The following is a 25263-nucleotide window of genomic DNA, read 5'->3' as shown; positions in this document are numbered from 1 at the left end:
TGTGTAAAAGTGCAAATAACGTTTTGTGAAATTATATACTTGCTGGAGAAAATTGGATACCACTTTCGGATTCAGCGTTCAGGAATTAGTGTAGAACGTGCAAAAATGTCAAGACAATATAACCATCGTAGGCCTGTGTAATTAGGAATCAGGCAAGAACTATCCATTAGCTCTTGAAAGGTTTTTCAAATTAATTTTTTCAAACAATCTTTTTTATTTTCGTCTTATATGATAAAGGCCGAAAACAACAATAAAACAGCTTCTATATTTACATAAGGCTCGCGAACAACTGTCTTAATGAACAAAAATACAATAATAATAAGAAACATTAGATTAATAAACATATGTTGGAAAGAAACATACAAACACAAAATAATAATATTCAATAAAAATATATTGTAAAACTAGTTATATGGGCCAAGCATTATATTCCATCCAATTACAATGTGTAAACATGATTTTGTTTTCTGCAAGTGTGCAAGTGCAAGTGTGTCACATACGTGAATGTATATATAAAACGTTAGGGTTAACCCTTGTTTTGCTCTGTCAGATCATTTAATTTATTCTGATCGTCCAGGTTATAAAATAAACAAATGGTGTTAATTAATTTATGAAAAAAATTAAATAAATTTGCAGAATACTTTAAGTCAGTATTACTTATATTTTAGCAAGACGAAAGAGGTGTTCAGTGTGATTGGATATTTAATAACATTTGCTTGTCAACAAAACTTTATGAATACTTGATACGTTCTATCTTTAGTAAAATTACAACAGTTTATAATATAACATCCCTACTGACATAATACTGTGGACATTTGATACAGTTTCCACTAATGAAAGTTTGGTTTGTTTTGAATCTCGCGCAAAGCTACACGAGAGCTATTTACGCTAGTCGTCCTTAATTTAGCAGTGTAAGACTAGGGGGAAGATAGCTAGTCATCACCACCCACCGCCAACTCTTTGGCTACTCTTTTACCAACGAATAGTGGGACCGACCGTTACATTATAACGCTCCCATGGCTGAAAGGGCGAGCATGTTTGGTGTGACGAGGATTTGAACCCGCGACCCTCGGATTACGAGTCAATTGCCTTAACCACCTGGTCATGCCGGGCTCACTAAAGAAAGAAACTGTAGATTTTGTTATGACATTCAGTAACATTTAATGTATTGTTTGCTTATTCTTTATCAAGGCGCTTTTCAATTTGAAAATGACTTACCTCTTACTAAGTGTTTATAGATACGTAATAACATTGTTATTTAGCAATATCCAAAAGTTTTAATATGATTTACCCTTCAGTAAGGTGTTGTGAATGTTCGTCAAGAAGAATTCGACCTCTTTATCCAGGCTACTGTAGTACGTCGTGTGATACTGAACTGGGTCAAAACGTTCACGGTATAAATTCTTTACTTCTTTACTGGTCATCGACATGGTCAGCTGGCACGAAGTACAATACCTAATTATAAAATATTCACATATGATGTAAACGTCGTGATCATTTTTTTTAAATAACTGCAACTAAATGCCTGAATTCTTTTATAAGTTTCAAATATTTGACAACGTGTAAAATGCTTATTAACTTCTAAATATTTGACAACGTGTAAAACGCGTATTTACTTCTAAATATTTGACAACGTGTAAAATGCCTATTAACTTCTAAATATTTTGACAACGTGTAAAATGCCTATTATCTTCTAAATATTTGACAACGTGTAAAATGCCTATTAACTTTTAAATATTTGACAACGTGTAATATGCCTATTAACTTCTAAAAACTCATGTCAACAATATTTTATCTCCTATATCCTGTGCTGCGTACACTCTTTTACCTAATACACGAGCATATCAAAATATAACAGACATAGTAGTGGTTCAAATGCTACGTAAATTTTATGAAAAACAATTTATGAATTTGTGAATTAGATTACATTGGTGGAGAGTAATTTTCATCAACTGCACGTGGGTTACAACTGAATCACAAATAAGACCAACAAGAAAAATATAGTTGAATTAGTACAGTTTGAAATAAAATATAAATATTACTAGAAGTATAATACTACATCATGTAGCACTATAACACAACAAATACAATACTACGTTAGAAAACACTGTAATACAATAAATATAATACTACATCATGTAGCACTATAACACAACAAATACAATACTACGTTAGAAAACACTGTAATACAATAAATATAATACTACATCATGTAGCACTATAACACAACAAATACAATTCTACGTTAGAAAACACTGTAATACAATAAATATAATACTACATCATGTAGCACTATAACACAACAAATACAATTCTACGTTAGAAAATACTGTAATACAATAAATATAATACTACATCATGTAGCACTATAACACAACAAATACAATACTACGTTAGAAAACACTGTAATACAATAAATATAATACTACGTTATGTAGCACTATAATACAACAAATGTTATACATCATGTAGTACTATAATACAATAAATATAATACTACGTTATGTAGCACTATAATACAACAAATGTTATACATCATGTAGCACTATAAAACAACAAATATAATACTGCATCGTGTACCATTATACTAAAACTCATAGCCTAATAATAAAAACCTTTAAAGACATAAAGTAAGACATTTTTATGATGTTCTAGTAACATTTTAACACAGCAATACCATATCTGATGTAAGCTTTACACTTATAACACTTACTACACAAGAGAAGGAGTACCACTTGGGTCTTCAATAGAAACAATGGATTGGTACCGAACTGAAGTTGACAAAGTTTATATTGGTTCTTAGCCTGCAATAATAATAATAGTGAGCTCTGAGTCTTCAGAAAATACTGATCAATGCCAAGGTGGGGTCATTATTTTTCGAATGAGAGAGATAAATGGAAAGAATGGTAGTGATGGTGTCTTATCTTTCCTACATATTCCCAAAGAAAAATGTACGAGCTCGAACATTTGATGAAAGCAGGTGATGTGTAAGATGAATAAGGGATTAGTAGTGATAAGAGTTCGCCTGGTGGATTAATGAGGAAACTTCTCCTGCACAATAATCTTACTCTGCGTTAATAAACTTGACATTAAGGCCAAAATTATTTATCTCTGTTAAGTATTTGTCTTCCGAGAGAGATAAATTGGGCTCTAACCAAAGCTTCATGATAATAAGTAGTTCTATTGAAAATCGACGTCACCGAGAAAGTTTTTTCATTTGATGTGCGAGTATTCGTTGATTACTAATTCATTTTTTCGCGCACACACACATAAGTGCGTGGATATACTCACACGTAATTGATGACTCAGAATACGTAAAGCATATTTGCAAAATGAATTTTTCTTTTAAAAATGATATCTTCATGGACTCTATTTTAGAAAAGTAAAATAGATTTATATATGTTTTTTAGGTTTGTACTTGTAGTGCCACCTGTAAGAAAATGATTAAACCTGTTTTGGGTTGATTTTTAAAATGTAAATTATTAGAGAAATCTACAGAGATTAGTTATGTTTTTGTATGGAAATAACACCAAATGACCGAACGCACTAGTAAATAGAAAAACAATTATTATTCTTTGTTATTATTCTCTTAGGCCATGATGAAATAAGAGAAAATGTTAAAATGTGATTACACAAAATAAACAAGTGAAAGATAAAACAATAAATTCCAGAGCCAAAACTTAAAACTTTGTCCCATACTATTTCTTGGTTACGCAAATACACATTTTCAATTATAAATAACTTAGGAAAATCAGAAAAAATCACAATGAATTAAATAAGAATGAATACACATGTCATACGTCTTGAGAACAGTTAAGAAATAAAATAAGTAAAACGTTTATAACATGTCTTAAAAATGAGCTGTGTTACCCAATGGTAAACATACTTTAAAAGTAATAAAGTTTGTGATAAACTTGTCCAAAATTCCTGTTTTGAAATCTCTGTCGAGAATTATTTTATATTAACGCACATTCTTTTACTGAGTACTGCATTCAATCAGAAAAACGAGTGAAAGCAGTAACCTATAGTTTGTAATGGTTTTTTTTTCAATTTCTTAGAGACATTTAGTAGAGTATTTATAAATATATTTGCATATATCCTTCTATATTTGTTCAGTATTTTCAGGCCCGGCATAGCCAGGTGGTTAAGGCACTCAACTTGTTGCGGGTTCGAATCCCCTTCGCACCAAACACGCTTGCCCTATCAGCTGTGGGGATGTTATAATATTACAGTCAATTCCACTATTTGTTAGTAAAAGAGTAGCCCAAAATTAGGGACAGCTAGCGCAGATAGCTTTCGAGTAGTTTTGCGCGAAATTAAAACAAAGAAACAATATTTTCATATGCAATGTTTAGAAACGTGGTCTAAGTTCGTGCGAGACGTGATATCCAATGTAGAATACTGGCATAACCAACTCTTTCAATCAAGGTACTGTAATATATCTGCATATAAAATAGTATAGAGTAGCCTCTTCAGATATGTGGTTTGACTTCAAGAAAAGATGCAACGAAAATGATTAACTGACAAACTTTGTAGCATATTCCTTGTATCAGGAAAAAAACATAAGTCTTATGAAGACTATTCAGTAATTATAAAAACTGAACATTTCATGCTTAAAGAAATTCCAATGTTTGGCTGATGAAGTTTACGTATTATTCAAAATCATCTTGTCTGTTTGTTTTGGAATTTCGCAAAAAGCTTACACGGGGGCTATCTCCGCTAACCGTCCCTAATTTTGCAGTGTAAGACTAGAGGGAAGGCAGCTAGTCATCATCACTCACCGCTAACTCTTGGGCTACTCTTCCACCTACAAATACTGGGATATTCATAACATTATAACGTCCCCACGGCTGAAAAGGCGAGCATATTTGGGTTCGAACCCGCGACCCTCTTATTACGAATCGAGTGCCTTAACCACTTGACCATCCCGGGCCCAGGAGAGAAGTAAGTTTCAAATACGTAGAGAACGGGTACTTCTTCTGATCTTTTTTTAAAAGGATATTTTTATAATAAAGTATGGGCAGGTCAGGTGATCTTTCAGTTCAGCTAAATTTCTTTAGAAAAGTAAAAGCGAAAAGTAAACAATACACATGATGAAGCTTACTATTTTATTTATTTCATTTTACGAACGACAGATTCCTAAAACCTCAGCAAATAGTTCAAAGTGAGACGAGTCCGATAATTGTTGCAGTAAGATTATGTTCACGACTCTCACATTCACATGTACGTTGAAACTGGCTGAGAAAACCGTGCCAAAACATGGAAATGGCACTAATATGAGTTTGTTCTTCTGATATAGGACTACTGTTACCTAAGCTGAGGAACTCGATACAGAGAGTAGGACTACTGTTACCTCAGCTAAGGAACTCGATACAGAGAGTAGGATTACTGTTACCTCAGCTAAGGAACTCGATACAGAGAGTAGGACTACTGTTACCTCAGCTGAGGAACTCGATACAGAGAGTAGGACTACTGTTACCTCAGCTGAGGAACTCGATACACAGAGTGAGACTGCTGTTACCTCAGCTGAGGAACTCGATACAGAGAGTAGGACTACTGTTACCTCAGCTGAGGAACTCGATACAGAGAGTAGGACTACTGTTACCTCAGCTGAGGAACTCGATACACAGAGTGAGACTACTGTTACCTCAGCTGAGGAACGCGATACAGAGAGTGAGACTACTGTTACCTCAGCTAGGGAACTCGATACAGAGAGTAGGACTACTGTTACCTCAGCTGAGGAACTCGATAGAGACAGTGAGACTACTGTTACCTCAGCTTGGGAACTCGATATAGAGAGTAGGACTACTGTTACCTCAGCTTAGGAACTCGATATAGAGAGTAGGACTACTGTTACCTAAGCTAAGGAACTCGATAGAGAGAGTAAGACTACTGTTACCTTAGCTAAGGAACTCGATAGAGAGAGTGAGACTACTGTTATCACAGCTAAGTAACTCGATAGAGAGAGTGAGACTTCTGTTACCTCAGCTAAGTTACTCGATAGAGAGAGTGAGACTACTGTTACCTCAGCTTAGGAACTCGATACAGAAAGTAGGACTACTGTTACCTCAGCTGAGGAACTCGATAGAGAGAGTGAGACTTCTGTTACCTCAGCTAAGTTACTCGATAGAGAGAGTGAGACTACTGTTACCTAAGCTAAGGAACTCGATAGAGAGAGTGAGACTTCTGTTACCTCAGCTAAGTTACTCGATAGAGAGAGTGAGACTACTGTTATCACAGCTAAGAAACTCGATAGAGAGAGTGATACTACTGTTACCTTAGCTAAGAAACTTGATAGAGAGTGTGAGACTACTGTTACCTCAGCTAAAAAACTCGATAGAGAGAGTGAGACTTCTGTTACCTCAGTTAAGTTACTCGATAGAGAGAGTGAGACTACTGTTACCTCAGCTTGGGAACTCGATATAGAGAGTAGGACTACTGTTACCTCAGCTTAGAAACTCGATACAGAGAGTAGGACTACTGTTACCTCAGCTGAGGAACACGATACAGAGAATAGGACTACTGTTACCTCAGCTAAGGAACACGATACAGAGAGTAGGATTACTGTTACCTCAGCTGAGGAACTCGATACAGAGAGTAGGACTACTGTTACCTAAGCTGAGGAACTCGATAGAGAGAGTGAGACTTCTGTTACCTCAGCTAAGTTACTCGATAGAGAGAGTGAGACTACTGTTACCTAAGCTAAGGAACTCGATAGAGAGAGTGAGACTTCTGTTACCTCAGCTAAGTTACTCGATAGAGAGAGTGAGACTACTGATACCTCAGCTGAGGAACTCGATATAGAGAGTAGGACTACTGTTACCTAAGCTAAGGAACTCGATAGAGAGAGTGAGACTACTGTTACCTTAGCTAAGGAACTCGATAGAGAGAGTGAGACTACTGTTATCACAGCTAAGAAACTCGATAGAGAGAGTGATACTACTGTTACCTTAGCTAAGAAACTCGATAGAGAGAGTGAGACTACTGTTACCTCAGCTAAAAAACTCGATAGAGAGAGTGAGACTTCTGTTACCTCAGCTAAGTTACTCGATAGAGAGAGTGATACTACTGTTACCTCAGCTGAGGAACTCGATATAGAGAGTAGGACTACTGTTATTTAAGCTAAGGAACTCGATAGAGAGAGTGAGACTACTGTTACCTTAGCTAAGGAACTCGATAGAGAGAGTGAGACTTCTGTTACCTCAGCTAAGTTACTCGATAGAGAGAGTGAGACTACTGATACCTCAGCTGAGGAACTCGATATAGAGAGTAGGACTACTGTTACCTAAGCTAAGGAACTCGATAGAGAGAGTGAGACTACTGTTACCTTAGCTAAGGAACTCGATAGAGAGAGTGAGACTACTGTTATCACAGCTAAGAAACTCGATAGAGAGAGTGATACTACTGTTACCTTAGCTAAGGAACTCGATAGAGAGAGTGAGACTACTGTTATCACAGCTAAGAAACTCGATAGAGAGAGTGAGACTTCTGTTACCTCAGCTAAGTTACTCGATAGAGAGAGTGAGACTACTGTTACCTCAGCTTAGGAACTCGATACAGAGAGTAGGACTACTGTTACCTCAGCTGAGGAACTCGATAGAGAGAGTGAGACTTCTGTTACCTCAGCTAAGTTACTCGATAGAGAGAGTGAGACTACTGTTACCTAAGCTAAGAAACTCGATAGAGAGAGTGAGACTACTGTTACCTCAGCTAAGGAACTCGATAGAGAGAGTGAGACTACTGTTACCTAAGCTAAGGAACTCGATAGAGAGAGTGAGACTTCTGTTACCTCAGCTAAGTTACTCGATAGAGAGAGTGAGAATACTGTTATCACAGCTAAGAAACTCGATAGAGAGAGTGATACTACTGTTACCTTAGCTAAGAAACTTGATAGAGAGTGTGAGACTACTGTTACCTCAGCTAAAAAACTCGATAGAGAGAGTGAGACTTCTGTTACCTCAGTTAAGTTACTCGATAGAGAGAGTGAGACTACTGTTACCTCAGCTTGGGAACTCGATATAGAGAGTAGGACTACTGTTACCTCAGCTTAGAAACTCGATACAGAGAGTAGGACTACTGTTACCTCAGCTGAGGAACACGATACAGAGAATAGGACTACTGTTACCTCAGCTAAGGAACACGATACAGAGAGTAGGATTACTGTTACCTCAGCTGAGGAACTCGATACAGAGAGTAGGACTACTGTTACCTAAGCTGAGGAACTCGATAGAGAGAGTGAGATTACTGTTACCTAAGCTGAGGAACTCGATAGAGAGAGTGAGACTTCTGTTACCTCAGTTAAGTTACTCGATAGAGAGAGTGAGACTACTGATACCTCAGCTGAGGAACTCGATATAGAAAGTAGGACTACTGTTACCTAAGCTAAGGAACTCGATAGAGAGAGTGAGACTACTGTTACCTTAGCTAAGGAACTCGATAGAGAGAGTGAGACTACTGTTATCACAGCTAAGAAACTCGATAGAGAGAGTGATACTACTGTTACCTTAGCTAAGAAACTCGATAGAGAGAGTGAGACTACTGTTACCTCAGCTAAAAAACTCGATAGAGAGAGTGAGACTTCTGTTACCTCAGCTAAGTTACTCGATAGAGAGAGTGAGACTACTGTTATCACAGCTAAGAAACTCGATAGAGAGAGTGATACTACTGTTACCTTAGCTAAGAAACTTGATAGAGAGTGTGAGACTACTGTTACCTCAGCTAAAAAACTCGATAGAGAGAGTGAGACTTCTGTTACCTCAGTTAAGTTACTCGATAGAGAGAGTGAGACTACTGTTACCTCAGCTTGGGAACTCGATATAGAGAGTAGGACTACTGTTACTTCAGCTTAGAAACTCGATACAGAGAGTAGGACTACTGTTACCTCAGCTGAGGAACACGATACAGAGAATAGGACTACTGTTACCTCAGCTAAGGAACACGATACAGAGAGTAGGATTACTGTTACCTCAGCTGAGGAACTCGATACAGAGAGTAGGACTACTGTTACCTAAGCTGAGGAACTCGATAGAGAGAGTGAGATTACTGTTACCTAAGCTGAGGAACTCGATAGAGAGAGTGAGACTTCTGTTACCTCAGCTAAGTTACTCGATAGAGAGAGTGAGACTACTGTTACCTAAGCTAAGGAACTCGATAGAGAGAGTGAGACTTCTGTTACCTCAGTTAAGTTACTCGATAGAGAGAGTGAGACTACTGATACCTCAGCTGAGGAACTCGATATAGAAAGTAGGACTACTGTTACCTAAGCTAAGGAACTCGATAGAGAGAGTGAGACTACTGTTACCTTAGCTAAGGAACTCGATAGAGAGAGTGAGACTACTGTTACCTTAGCTAAGGAACTCGATAGAGAGAGTGAGACTACTGTTACCTTAGCTAAGAAACTCGATAGAGAGAGTGAGACTACTGTTACCTCAGCTAAAAAACTCGATAGAGAGAGTGAGACTTCTGTTACCTCAGCTAAGTTACTCGATAGAGAGAGTGATACTACTGTTACCTCAGCTGAGGAACTCGATATAGAGAGTAGGACTACTGTTATTTAAGCTAAGGAACTTCGATAGAGAGAGTGAGACTACTGTTACCTTAGCTAAGGAACTCGATAGAGAGAGTGAGACTTCTGTTACCTCAGCTAAGTTACTCGATAGAGAGAGTGAGACTACTGATACCTCAGCTGAGGAACTCGATATAGAGAGTAGGACTACTGTTACCTAAGCTAAGGAACTCGATAGAGAGAGTGAGACTACTGTTACCTTAGCTAAGGAACTCGATAGAGAGAGTGAGACTACTGTTATCACAGCTAAGAAACTCGATAGAGAGAGTGATACTACTGTTACCTTAGCTAAGGAACTCGATAGAGAGAGTGAGACTACTGTTATCACAGCTAAGAAACTCGATAGAGAGAGTGAGACTTCTGTTACCTCAGCTAAGTTACTCGATAGAGAGAGTGAGACTACTGTTACCTCAGCTTAGGAACTCGATACAGAGAGTAGGACTACTGTTACCTCAGCTGAGGAACTCGATAGAGAGAGTGAGACTTCTGTTACCTCAGCTAAGTTACTCGATAGAGAGAGTGAGACTACTGTTACCTAAGCTAAGGAACTCGATAGAGAGAGTGAGACTTCTGTTACCTCAGCTAAGTTACTCGATAGAGAGAGTGAGACTACTGTTATCACAGCTAAGAAACTCGATAGAGAGAGTGATACTACTGTTACCTTAGCTAAGAAACTTGATAGAGAGTGTGAGACTACTGTTACCTCAGCTAAAAAACTCGATAGAGAGAGTGAGACTTCTGTTACCTCAGTTAAGTTACTCGATAGAGAGAGTGAGACTACTGTTACCTCAGCTTGGGAACTCGATATAGAGAGTAGGACTACTGTTACCTCAGCTTAGAAACTCGATACAGAGAGTAGGACTACTGTTACCTCAGCTGAGGAACACGATACAGAGAATAGGACTACTGTTACCTCAGCTAAGGAACACGATACAGAGAGTAGGATTACTGTTACCTCAGCTGAGGAACTCGATACAGAGAGTAGGACTACTGTTACCTAAGCTGAGGAACTCGATAGAGAGAGTGAGATTACTGTTACCTAAGCTGAGGAACTCGATAGAGAGAGTGAGACTTCTGTTACCTCAGCTAAGTTACTCGATAGAGAGAGTGAGACTACTGTTACCTAAGCTAAGGAACTCGATAGAGAGAGTGAGACTTCTGTTACCTCAGTTAAGTTACTCGATAGAGAGAGTGAGACTACTGATACCTCAGCTGAGGAACTCGATATAGAGAGTAGGACTACTGTTACCTAAGCTAAGGAACTCGATAGAGAGAGTGAGACTACTGTTATCACAGCTAAGAAACTCGATAGAGAGAGTGATACTACTGTTACCTTAGCTAAGAAACTCGATAGAGAGAGTGAGACTACTGTTACCTCAGCTAAAAAACTCGATAGAGAGAGTGAGACTTCTGTTACCTCAGCTAAGTTACTCGATAGAGAGAGTGATACTACTGTTACCTAAGCTAAGGAACTCGATAGAGAGAGTGATACTACTGTTATCACAGCTAAGAAACTCGATAGAGAGAGTGATACTACTGTTATCACAGCTAAGAAACTCGATAGAGAGAGTGATACTACTGTTATCACAGCTAAGAAACTCGATAGAGAGAGTGATACTACTGTTACCTAAGCTAAGGAACTCGATAGAGAGAGTGATACTACTGTTATCACAGCTAAGAAACTCGATAGAGAGAGTGATACTACTGTTATCACAGCTAAGAAACTCGATAGAGAGAGTGATACTACTGTTACCTTAGCTAAGAAACTCGATAGAGAGAGTGAGACTACTGTTACCTCAGCTAAAAAACTCGATAGAGAGAGTGAGACTTCTGTTACCTCAGCTAAGTTACTCGATAGAGAGAGTGATACTACTGTTACCTAAGCTAAGGAACTCGATAGAGAGAGTGATACTACTGTTATCACAGCTAAGAAACTCGATACAGAGAGTAGGACTACTGTTACCTTAGCTAAGAAACTCGATAGAGAGAGTGATACTACTGTTACCTTAGCTAAGGAACTCGATAGAGAGAGTGAGACTACTGTTACCTCAGCTAAAAAACTCGATAGAGAGAGTGAGACTTCTGTTACCTCAGCTAAGTTACTCGATAGAGAGAGTGAGACTACTGTTACCTCAGCTAAGTTACTCGATAGAGAGAGTGAGACTTCTGTTACCTCAGCTAAGTTACTCGATAGAGAGAGTGAGACTACTGTTATCACAGCTAAGTTACTCGATAGAGAGAGTGAGACTGCTGTTACCTCAGCTTGGGAACTCGATATAGAGAGTAGGACTACTGTTGTCACAGCTAAGAAACTCGATAGAGAGAGTGATACTACTGTTACCTTAGCTAAGAAACTCGATAGAGAGAGTGAGACTACTGTTACCTCAGCTAAGGAACTCGATAGAGAGAGTGAGACTTCTGTTACCTCAGCTAAGTTACTCGATAGAGAGAGTGAGACTACTGTTACCTCAGCTTGGGAACTCGATATAGAGAGTAGGACTACTGTTACCTCAGCTTAGGAACTCGATATAGAGAGTAGGACTACTGTTACCTAAGCTAAGGAACTCGATAGAGAGAGTGAGACTACTGTTACCTTAGCTAAGGAACTCGATAGAGAGAGTGAGACTACTGTTATCACAGCTAAGGAACTCGATAGAGAGAGTGAGACTTCTGTTACCTCAGCTAAGTTACTCGATAGAGAGAGTGAGACTACTGTTACCTCAGCTTAGGAACTCGATACAGAGAGTAGGACTACTGTTACCTCAGCTGAGGAACTCGATATAGAGAGTAGGACTATTGTTACCTCAGCTGAGGAACTCGATAGAGAGAGTGAGACTACTGTTACCTTAGCTAAGAAACTCGATAGAGAGAGTGATACTACTGTTACCTTAGCTTGGGTACTCGATATAGAGAGTAGGACTACTGTTACCTAAGCTAAGGAACTCGATAGAGAGAGTGAGACTACTGTTACCTTAGCTAAGAAACTCGATAGAGAGAGTGATACTACTGTTACCGTAGCTAAGAAACTCGATAGAGAGAGTGAGACTACTGTTACCTCAGCTAAGTTACTCGATAAAGAGAGTGAGACTACTGTTACCTCAGCTTGGGAACTCGATATAGAGAGTAGGACTACTGTTACCTCAGCTAAGGAACTCGATATAGAGAGTAGGACTACTGTTACCTCAGCTTAGGAACTCGATATAGAGAGTAGGACTACTGTTACCTAAGCTAAGGAACTCGATATATAGAGTGAGACTACTGTTACCTTAGCTAAGGAACTCGATAGAGAGAATGAGACTACTGTTATCACAGCTAAGAAACTCGATAGAGAGAGTGAGACTACTGTTACCTCAGCTAAGGAACTCGATAGAGAGAGTGAGACTTCTGTTACCTCAGCTTGGGAACTCGATATAGAGAGTAGGACTACTGTTACCTCATCTTAGGAACTCGATATAGAGAGTAGGACTACTGTTACCTAAGCTAAGGAACTCGATATATAGAGTGAGACTACTGTTTTCACAGCTAAGAAACTCGATAGAGAGAGTGATACTACTGTTACCTTAGCTAAGAAACTCGATAGAGAGAGTGAGACTACTGTTACCTCAGCTAAGGAACTCGATAGAGAGAGTGAGACTTCTGTTACCTCAGCTAAGTTACTCGATAGAGAGAGTGAGACTACTGTTACCTCAGCTAAGGAACTCGACATTAGTTATTTTAATAATTTAATATTATTTATTTAATTTAGTGATGGTAGTTTTCTTTCTCTGTTTGTTTTAATTTAAAAATATTGTTATTTTCATGACATTCAAAATATATATTTTTTTTTTTCCTCCGGAAATCATTACCGGGAAACAAAATTATGCTCGTGAATTTTTGTTGTTACCTAGTCAGATACATTGATTGGTATAAAAAAAAAAAACATGTTGAGAAATTGAAATCTGAAGTTTATTTTTATATTATTATATATCATTACGGTAAGCTTAATACTGCGCATGTTCTGAGCCGATGCAAGAAACTTTGCGCGGACGAATTTTGTTCAGGCATAAAAGTGCGGGAAAAACCCGTTTCCCACGTGGAACGAATATTACTGCCTTGAGCGGCACTAACCGAGTAACTAATGTCACTCACTAAGTTTGTGTTTACACTGAGTGTGGTATTTAAAAAATTTAAACTTGAACTTCAATACATCCGTAATTCATAACAATTTATTATAGTTAGCATTATTATTTAATGAAATGTTTGACAGAAACAACCTTTTTAAGGGCAAGTGAATGTAGACGAATAATATAATGAATTAAAACTTGAAAAGTAATATAAATATAACCTTAAATTTTCAGTGTTCTAAGCCTAATTTCAGTCTAAGATAATAGTACAGTCTAAGCTAAAATGTCTAGACCTAATGTTCTATGTTGAGATTAATGTATACATATATGGAATAGTTACTGAGTAAATGTCCAAGTTGTAACAGAAAAGAAAGGAGTTCTCATTCTAATTTGTGCAAGTTTTATGAATAAAACACACACACACACCTGTGTCTTATAAAAGGGTGTGCTTTAGCTATAATATTTTTTTCAAAAGACATCAACACTTTATTCAAACAAGTTCTTTGTACTTTGCGTAGAGACATGCTCATCACGTGCCAGAGGCTATAAGGTGTCATTTTTTTTACTATTCAGAAATTATATGAAGCAAAAGAGCATTACCATCGGACTACAATATTTTTGTTTCTAGGAAAGTCTACTAATACAGTCTGAAAAACAACTGTTCAAGATGACCTTATTTTGATCAGGTTAACATATCAAGGTCAAAAAGTGACCTTCTAGTGAAAAGTTAGAATGAAAACACGATGGATAACTTCAATGACCACATGCGGTGTGGCCTTATGGAGGTTATTACAGTACAAGCAGAACAAACCAAATACCGAATGTTTAATATGAACTGATATAATGTTACAGATGCTATTTATAATAACTTGGTATTATATTTTCTCATTATGTATGTTTTAATGAGATTTTATTGTGATAGGTGATATGTGTGTGATAAAAATGTTTGCTATTCAAACAAGTCGTTCATGATCTCCATAGAACTTGTCTAATTAAATAAATTACATGTATAAATGTCTTTCTAAGTTTCACAGAGCTAAGTGTATTTGAATTCCATCTTAACAATAAGGATCTTATTTTGTTTTACATTTCAGTTCCACTAGCAGTGGTGAAGCCGCATTGGCGAAACGTCGGCTGAAATGAAGTTTATTGTTATTATGTGGAAATAAGCTATTTTGCAAACATTAATGCTAAAATAAGCTAATATTAGTTGTGGATTTTCCATTTGCTTAGTAAAATGTGAAAATTCAGTAATGAGTGTCTGTGTGTTTTCCTATAGCAAAGCCACATTGGGCTATCTGTTGAATCCACCGACTGGAATCGAACGCCTGATTTGAGCGTTATAAGTCTGTAGAGTTATAATATGTGTGCTGTGCTAGCTATCCCGCTGTCCCCCGCTGTGCTAGCGGGGGACATTTAGTAAGGAAAAGAAGGAGGCTATGAATGACGTAAAGACCTAATCTATTCTTTATTTCAAACCCTGCAGACCGTTAGGGTGGAAACAGTAGTAGATAAAGTCTTCTTCAGTTGAACATTTAACATTGACTTTTTTTTCATTTACAACAAGTCTACTTGGAGCACAACTATTTATGTTCATGCGCTCATTCTGATAGTATATGATTAATACAAAATACTATAATTAGTGATAGGCCTTAAAACTTTCACACAGGTCATAGCAGTTGCTTAAAAATTAGTGTTCAAAACATAACCTTTTAGTGACTAAAGCAAAAAGTAATAAAATTACAGAAGATAGAAATATTTAGTCATATTTTGGGTAGCTGTTAATAACCTATTACGTAACAGTAAGTTAATAATTCAAAATAAGTGATAGTTTATTGAGGTGGAAACACTAGTACTATCTTGAAGTGGATAATGTCTTATTCATTCTGGTTGAACATTTAACACTGAATTTTTTGTTTCACAACAGGTCCACTTGGAGCACAATTTTAGGTATTATTTATGTTCATGCGCTCCTTGTGATAGTATATGATTACTAACAGCAAATAATAACACTTAGATGTACGTGTAAATAAAATTCTTATTTCATAAATAGTTAGGTCCCTGCTACTACCCCTAACCCTTTAGTGTCAATGTAATGTGTCATGGAAATGTGTAAGGACCGCACTTTCTGAAATTTGGTAATTGTTTGTGCCGAAACAAATATATATTTCTGGTTTGTTGTCTTGTTAACATTTACTGGTTTATGTCGAAATATGGCAACTGAAGTTTTATTGTGTTTTTTTTTCAATAATATGAGCACTTATTTAAAATATGTGTATGTTGTGGATAAAATATTAAAATAACAGAAACTTGATTTTTTATATCTCTTCTTTCTGTCTTCCTTTTTAGTGTTGTTATAATTGTTTCTTTCAATGCCTCCGTAGTTAATATCATCCTCAAGAAGCAATTCAGAAAGAAATCATAATGATGATATGAAGTTAAATGGTAGTATGTCTTACGGCCAAAAAAAGGAAAAAACACTTGTGATTAACACGAAAGAAAACCTGGGGTTTTTCAATCATTCGTATAATCGCGTCGTTATTCAACACTATCCCATTTTTTGTATAGTAGGTTTTTAAGTTTCTTTACTTTATATACCAAATTTCAAGGAAATCGCTTTAACCTTTTACAGCAGGCCAAACGTAACCTAAAATTCGTCGTTTTTTTCTCCTTCTTCATCTTAAAACCAATGAAAATAATAACTTTTCTTTAAACGATTTCTTTAAAATACGATGCATAACTGATAAGTAAGTTTTCTAGCTTGAGAACATGTTTGGTTGTAATAGATTAAGAATTCTCGGAGATATATAAGCAAACACAAGTAAAAATTACAGTAAAATCTTGTGACTGTTAGCCCTCGCCTGGAGAAAAATTGGTCAAATCGATCGCACCTAAATTTCTACCACGCTTTAGGGTATTCTTAAAAGTGGATATTGTTTAATTTTGTAAACAACGGGCGCAAAATACGGAAGTTGTGAACCACAAACCACCACCTTATAAATATTTTCGCATGCTTACTTAAAATTAATGCAAACGCTTCCCGGTAACTGATTGCCTTTGTTTCTTGGACATAGCTGTAACATATTTTATAATATCACTTTATTTACCATATAAAATTATGCAAGGAACATGATATCTATTGAAAAAATAACTTGGCTGAAAATAATGTGGACGGAAATAAAGCAAGTGAAACACAAAGTTATTGAAGAAACTCGTATACAATTATAATGTATCCAAATTTAATATGCACTTGATGATAATTCTATAAAATGTATCTAAACATAAAACAGTAGCCTATGCTATTTTTTGTAATAGACATGCGCACTCTACACATTTTGTAAAATATGAAATACTTAGTAACGACAGTGTGCACAAAATATAAACATTAGTATTTCCTCATTTTTGGTCGAAAGCATAGAGTTTACACCTTTCAGGCGGGCTCGGCATGGCCACGTGGTTAGGGCACTCGACTCGTAATTCGAGGGTTGTGGGTTCGAATCCCCATCACATAAAACATGCTCACCCTTTCATTCGTGGGGGCGTTATAATATGACGGTCAATTCTACTATTCGTTGGTAAAAGAGTAGCCCAAGAGTTGGTGGTGCATGGTGATGACTAGCTGCCTTCACTCTAGTCTTACACTACTAAATTTTGGACGGCTAGCACAGATAGCCCTCGTGTAGCTTTGCAGGAAATTCAAAACATATCAAAATAATCCATTCGGGGGCAGTTATTTGTGGGCCGCATCATGTTTGTTTACAGTTATGCTGTTTTCGATTATATATATATACACACACACACACAAATAAACCAAAGCCAAAACGGAAAACTTGTTCATTACTAGTTTCCGTCACTACCACACATATAATCATTTATCATTTGGTTCGCTATATAATCACAAACAATGAATTTGGCACAATGTCATAACATCATTCACACAGCCAGCTTACTTTAGGTTACCGTACGGTGAATTAAAATGGACTGAAAACCCGATAAATAGTATATACACATGTATATGGGAGATAATAGTATTTCTTTGGTTTAATTATATAAGTTGTACTGATGAGCTTGGAATAAGTGAAATTGCAGTCCAGAGAAATCAGGAAATGTATTAGGCTTCCATGTTACAAGTTCTGTTTTCAGGTTTACCTTCGTTTAAAACAAAGAAAGAAAATCTAAAATATATATATATATGCAATCATTAATAGTTGGTCCGCTGTAAAATATCGGATAATGACTAAGAAACAATGTAATAAGTTCATAGCATTATTCACAATCCTAAGTGATTTTAAATTACTGAAATATGAATTACGAGTTTATAATCTCATACATACTAATGATATCGAAGCTATTGGAGAAGGCTGATGCATTAGATGAATACAAAATAATAAAATGTGTTGACGAGACTCTGATGTAGCTTAGTTGTTGTTATTAAAATATATTCTTTTCTTTTCACCACACACTTCGTACAGTTCATATTAATTTTTGTGGATAAATAAATTATTGTAATGGCCAAAAGTATATTTCTTGAATTTTCATCTACAATAACTAGTGACAATAAGAACAGTGTAAGCGAGGTTACAGTTTCTAACAGACTGAAGCTGATAAACAATGATCTTGTCTTTTATATGTAATAGTATTAGCTCTTTTATTGAGAGTAATTAGTTCATATCAACTTGTTCAATTTGCAAACTGGTAATCTCTGATTATGTGAACCTGAAAGCTGTAAACATGCAGTCACAGAGTAATCTTGTTGCCACGATACTTGCATGTATACTTAGGCCTACTGATTGATACTTACGAACTATCGCTTAGATCGAAAAGCTTAGAAGCACGCCTATATTAAAGATGTACATTTCGGGTACTGAGAAAAGCCTACATCTAGGCCTAATTATGTAACTCGATTGATATGAACACGAAAATCACAAGAACAAACACACAATTTATAGAGATGTGATGCAATAAAACAATTCAACAGACCATACTGTAGGGGGGATGATTGTATGCACCATACCCGCACCTAAAATGAAGGGGATATATACCCCAGCCCCCCAGGATCTACGCCCTGATATCAAACAAGAGTCAAACTACAACATGACCAAGGACATTGAACTATTGTCCCTCTGTTACCATACTGTGTTTTTACTTTTGTCAGCAAAAGTATTAACAAAATTAATTATTCAACCACAATATTACCTCAGATCACAAATGGTTAAAGAAGACAGCGCTGTCTTTTACACTAACCACTGTCTTGAGCTTATTGTGAGCTTTTATCAACTGCCAGTTACTCCCATTTTGAAAATAAAAGTAAAACTGTTTTATATTCAGAACCATCATAATAACATTTTTTTTTTGCTAATTCTTATATTTCAATTAATTTTCTTCTTATCTGTTGGAGTGTTTATAAATGTTCATTGGACTAATAGTTTTATGCAGAGAAACAATTATAAATTTATATTTGCTTCAACATTATAGTGCTAAATTTCGGTTAAGTCAGGTATAATTTTGTTGAGCATAACACTGTGTAACACAAATATTGTTCATGAATAGTATGTGTTATTTCTTAATTGTTTATGTTATAAAAGTACAGAAAATGACCATTATTCCCTTTAAACCTTGCTTTTGTGACCTGGATAATAAAATTTAGAAATTAACCTATTTTCTATGTAAAGGGCCCGGCATGGCCAGGTGGGTTAAGGCGTTCGACTCGTTAAAAATGGGCAAATTTGCACATTTTCATTTACATAAGGGTCTGAATAAAACAACACATGAGTCAAGATTTATATGTATTTATACTAACGTTATACAAAATGAATAAAAATGTTTAGAAGTGAGAAGTTTTTCGAGATTTGCGACTGTAATGTAGATCACTTTCACGTATCAGTCCGCAAATAAAGTTTCCCATCATGTTTTCATTATACGCTTCTTGGTAGCGGCGTTCAAAGTCCATTATATCTTGATGGAAGCGCTCGTCTTGCTCCTATGAGTATGATCCCATACTCTCCTTGAATTTATCAAGATGAGCGTCAATGATATGGACTTTCATGAGCATCCTGCAGCCCATTTTGCCGTAGTTCTTCACCAGAGCCTCAACTAGTTTCACGTAACTTTCGGTCTTGTGATTGCCCAAGAAGCCCCAAACTACTGCAAGAAAGCTGCCCCAAGTATTTTTTCTTTCTATTGAACTTCTTGAGGAATTCTGTGCACTCCAGGATCTTCTTTATTTGTGGTTCAACGAAGACATCAGCTTTAACCTTCGCGTCAGACAGCTTAGGGAAGAAGTCTCGAAGGTACTTGAAGGCTGCAGACTTCTTATCAAGAGCTGTGACAAATTGTTTCATATGACCCAGTTTTATGTGCAATGGTGGGAACAACACCTTCTGGAGGTCCACTAGCGGCCTACACTTGACATTGTGTCTCCCCACAAAGAACTCGATCCGTTGTGACCAGTGCTTCCTGTTGTAGTGCGCTGCTATTTCCCTCTTGTCCCAAAGGCAGAGATAACAGGGAAACTTGGTATAGCCTCATTGGATACCCATCAGGAATGCCACCATTTTGAAGTTTCTGATAATCTCCCAGCCATAGTCATCATACTTCAAGACTTCTAGCAAGGTCTTGACGCTGTTGCATTCCTCTTTGAAGTGTACCAAATGAGCCAGGAAAGAGACGGATACTTATTCCCGTTACGAAGCAGCACAGCTTTAAGGCTTTTGGATGAGTTATTAATGAAGAGACGCCACTTGTTCGAGTTACAGGCAATTCCAGTTGCCTTGCACAGACCGGATACATTGTGGCAGAAGCAGAGCCCATCTTGACAAGTGAAGAAGCTTGAAAAATGTCTGACTTGCGACTTGCACACTTTCATCTTGCAAATCCCACTCCTTGAGCCTAGATGTTAAAAGCTTGGCATTCGACTTTGTCAGACTAATATGTCTGATGAAGTCATTGATGCCTCTTTGGTTAAGGTAGTATGGGCTTTTCTAACCAGCTGCACCTTTGAAATTGTAATTTGGATCTTCAACGTCTACCTCCTCTTCTGATTTGCTGTTTTCTTCTGAGGATGGCTGCTTTCTCTATGGAGGAGTGGGTATAGGGAGCACAGAGCAGTGTGGTACTGGAGCGATGGATGATGGAAGGTCAAGATATATGATATAAGATGCATTCTTGCCAGCCCGACGTTTGGAAGGGTTCACCATGTAAAAGTTGAAATTGCTTGAGTGGTCAGTGGCTTCATGTCAAATTCTTGGAATAGTGATATTCATGGCTCTCTTTTTCCCTCTGTAGAATCCTGCAAAAGAGCAAAATAAAATTGTTATTATAAAAAATAAATTTTATTTCATCCACAACTAATGTGTAAGAGGTTCTTGCAAAATATTTTATATGTGATATTTTTCTATACTACTGGAAATTTAAAAATAAATTAAAAGATATTTAAATTTTAAAATGTTAAAATTTGTATAACATAAAATCTTAATATTCAAGCAAGCAAAAATTGTTCGTCTTACCTTCTAGAGTTTTTTATGCAATGCTCGCAGGTAAAATGAGGAGCCCAAGGCTTGTCTTGATCCCTGATAGGCATGCTGAAATATACCTTGTGGGCTTCATACACTTTAGCAGATGCTGTCACAGAGTACTTTTTCGCTCTTGTCTTGATACATTGGCCACATACGTAGTAAAATGCGTCTGGAGAATGTTTGCAGCTTCTTGATGCCAGCTCTAATAAAATCAGATAGGTGTACGTGTTTACTTAGGCAGCTAAAACTAAACTGAAGTGGTGAGTGGTGAGCTTCTGTAAAGGTTCTTGAAAATTCTACAACATTATCGAAAATTCTTGTAAGTTCGGGAAAATTCTATATCAGCTACTCAGCACTTAATCTACCTAGAATGTTCTGGAAAATGAGTAAAGTTAAAAATTTCATTACCCAAGTCACAAAAGCAAAGTTTGAAAAATAAAATGGGTCTTTTCCATGTACTTTAGGCATAAGCAATTGGGAAATAACACTTTCTGCCCAGGAATAAGAAAAAAAATTATTAATTACTGCTATCCTGTTTATAAATATTGTTTTAAATTTACAATCTTCTAATAATTTAACTTTTGAACCTCGAAGGCTTGGTGATTAGAGTCAAGCTTTCTCAACTTTTAATCAGCTGGAATGCATCAGTAATACATTAGAAAAGTAACCTGTTTATAGTAAACATTATGTTTTTTGAGATGGTAAGAATATTTTTTATGAAGCTTATATGCATATAGTGTTTAGTCAAAAAGAAATAAATTATAAAGAAAGATTAGTGAAAGTATCTACAGAAAGGTAGAAATAGTAATGGTCAAACATAACTATGCATTTAACGCTTTGAAACTTTGTTGAAAACAAATCAACTTATAAACATAAAGTTAAAAATTATAATGTGTTATTTAGATATTTAAATAAGTGTCATTTTCAGGGCGAATGCATGTTATACATGTTTATTATAAAAATATATCAGTGATAAGCATTTTACATATAAAGCATAAGAATTGTTTGTTTTTGTTTTTGAATTTCGCACAAAGCTACACCAGGGCTATCTGCGCTAGTCGTTCCTAATTTAGCAATGTAAAACTAAAGGGAACGCAGCTAGTCATCACCACCCACCGCCAACTCTTGGGCTACTCTTTTACCAAGGAATAGTGGGATTGACCGTAACATTATAACGTCCCCACGGCTGAAAGGGCGATCATGTTTGGCGTGACGGGGATTCGAACCCGTGACCCTCAGATTACCAGTCGAACGCCTTAACCCACCTGGCCATGTCGGGTCTAAGCATAAGAAAATCAAAAACTATGTCATGCAATTTAAATGTAGAAGTTAAATTATGATCACTACACTAAATGTGTATTAACGCAATACTTAAAAACATAATGTTCAACATTTACAAAAAACGAAACATATCAAATGATAAAACAAACACTGTAGAACTAATGAACTAGGAAACTGTTTTATACTTAAGACAATTAATAATTGTAAAAGGCCGTATGCAATACTATCTGCCCTTTTTGAAATAATAGATAGATTAAGATACTATGTGTGATAAAATTAACATATGTAACACTGTTATTATATCTGTTTCATTAAAATAATGGTTTTCCTTGTAACTTTTAGACACATAATGAAATCCAGACTACAATAGTGATGGAATAGTCACATATTGAGACGCCCTATGATGCGCTCACCTTTAAGTATCTATTTATAGAAACACTCTTCTCCAAACCAAACATAGTAAATCATAGTTATACCACCTGTATATACAAACACCATCCGCTAATGCAGAACTAACCTTAACAGCACACTTTGCTGAGTAAGCCTACCGTAACGGTGTTTGCTCTCCATATGACAGGTGCAGTATATAAGCAAAAACTATAACATTGGTAAGATTAAACTAGAAAATTTAATATTATACAACAAAGTTGTAATTCTGATAATTGTAAACTCAACATTATATAAATTAGATAAAATATTAGTTTTAAGACTTTAAATGTTACTGTGAAGCTGACGATATATTGATATGCATTACCATGTAGTGTTTCGCTTGCAGACTATCTGCCTGCTCATCATACCAATGATGTATTTAGTTCCTCTTCATGTAACTATGATATCACGCCTATTCTAGGACAGACCCGCCCTCTGGTGCTACTTCGTTGTACTACAACATCATTGCCCTATGGTATATATTGCATAACAGTTGTGCAATACACGGGTATTATATAATTTGCATATTACTTGATATTTATGAAATTCTCAGGTGACCTACTTTAATCTGAATGAGGTAGCATCCTTTGGGTTTTGAAACAGTGCTCTAACTACTGATAAAGCTATTAAGTGTTTCGAAGACAAGTTATGGACAAACAGTATTCTAGTCTTTGAAATTTTGAACATGACAAATGTAACAAAAGCTTGTGTGGAAAATTCGTTGTTTTTTTTTCAGTTAATAAGCAGATCTATAAACTGACTGGAGGCTTAGCTATTGGTTCTCTATTATCTTCTTTATTATGTGATCTTCTCATGATAAGATTTGAAAGTATTGTTCACTAAACACTACCCACAAATATGGTTAAAAGTTTGTGGCATGGCAGCATTGTAAAGAATATTTGATATATTTTTTTCTAATTATTTGAATGGTGTAGAACTCACTATTAAAATTATTTGTGAAATTGAATAAAATAACAGTTTATCGTTTCTTGACCTTTTAATCAAGAAAAACTATATAAGCCAGGAGCCTTTGTTTATCATACAACCCTTTCTGTTAGTATGACATTTCACTAAGAATCATTTCATACGATTATTTGTAGAGCCGGCACGATCATGTGGTTAGGCCGCTCGACTCTTAATCTGAGGGTCGCGAGTTCGAATCCAAGTCACACCAAATAATCTTGCCCTTTTAGCTTTAAGAGCATTATAATGTGACGGTCAATCACACTATTCGTTGATAAAAGAGTAGCTCAAAGGTTAGCTACGAGTGGTGATGAGTTGCTGCCTTCCCTTTAGTTTTACACTGCTAAATTAGGGAGGGTTAGAGCAGGTAGCCCTCGTGTAGCTTTGTTCTAAAGTACAAAAACAAACAAACAATAATCGTTTGTAGTTAAACACAAAGTTATGCAATAGGATGTCTGTACTTTGTCTACCACGAGTATGAAAATCCGTTTTTCAGAGTTTTAAGTTCGCAGACCTACTGCTGAACCACTGTAGCTGATTTTATACAAAGAAACATAAAAAATGTCAGTTTTTAAATTTTTGTCTGCTTTTATCTTCACGTTTACAGAACTTTAAGAGTTAAGTTTTAAAGAAAACGATTTTCAAAATGAGCTTGAATAATAAATCTATTATGAGATAAAAGTTTATCACCTATTATTGTTGATAAGAAACTTTACCAAACTTAGAAATAATAATCATAAACATTTGATGAAATGTTATTTTTACCATATCTCCCAGGTCTTATTTCGATTTATAAACCATTACATAAATTAGTCAGATATTAAATAAAATTAAAGATGAGCTTAATACAATGAAAAAAAAGACAGGTATTTATAAAATTGAGTGTGGTCATGTATACTAGAAGAAATTTAAGGTTTAGAGTGTACAAATATAAGAGAAATGTTAAAACCAGAAGTGGTAGTTATGCACCGACTCTAACGTGCAAGTAATACTATTCATGTCATTCAGTGGAAAATACAATATTATTTTTGCTCAACTAAATTATATGATGACTAGCAATACCAGAGAAGCTACTAGAATAATAAAATACTACAATAGTTATCGTATGTTCAGTAAGGATGAACGGTTGTTATGCCAGAAAATAAGTAGATTCCGAGAACATTTTAAATTCATTATGTAAATTAAATGGTCATGTGATTAGTATGTACAGGTTTTCTTTGGACAGTCCTGAGGATGACGTGATTTGACATCAAAATATGTAGCTCCTGCTTTGAGACTATCGATTGGTCTTAGAATACAGGTTTCTAACTGTGTATAAAAAAACTTTGTATGAGAATCTTGATTATATTTACACAAAGTTATCTTAAATTTTTACCTTTTAATATGTGATTTATTTTTCTGGAGCAAG

At 36.0% G+C, this 25263-nt stretch overlaps 1 protein-coding gene across 3 annotated transcripts in view; it reads right to left on the bottom strand.

The window, feature by feature from the left end:
* The window catches only part of LOC143240139 (nicotinamide N-methyltransferase-like), a 425422-nt gene that overhangs the window by 7734 nt on the left and 392425 nt on the right, over positions 1-25263 (bottom strand). For 2 of the 3 annotated variants that reach the window (XM_076482074.1, XM_076482073.1), the window contains exon 2: positions 1292-1455. In XM_076482074.1, coding sequence (XP_076338189.1) covers positions 1292-1430 — 139 coding nt within the window. In that variant the 5' untranslated portion in view covers positions 1431-1455. Of the gene's footprint in view, positions 1-1291; positions 1456-2713; positions 2824-25263 lie in introns of those variants that run through there. The other variant, XM_076482075.1, reaches the window with a different exon arrangement.

The sequence above is a fragment of the Tachypleus tridentatus genome, chromosome 13, assembly GCF_004210375.1.
Source record: "Tachypleus tridentatus isolate NWPU-2018 chromosome 13, ASM421037v1, whole genome shotgun sequence".
Taxonomy (NCBI): Eukaryota; Metazoa; Arthropoda; class Merostomata; order Xiphosura; family Limulidae; genus Tachypleus; species Tachypleus tridentatus.
The sequence above is the reverse complement of the archived record's forward strand: the minus strand, read 5'-3'. Positions and strand labels throughout refer to the sequence as shown.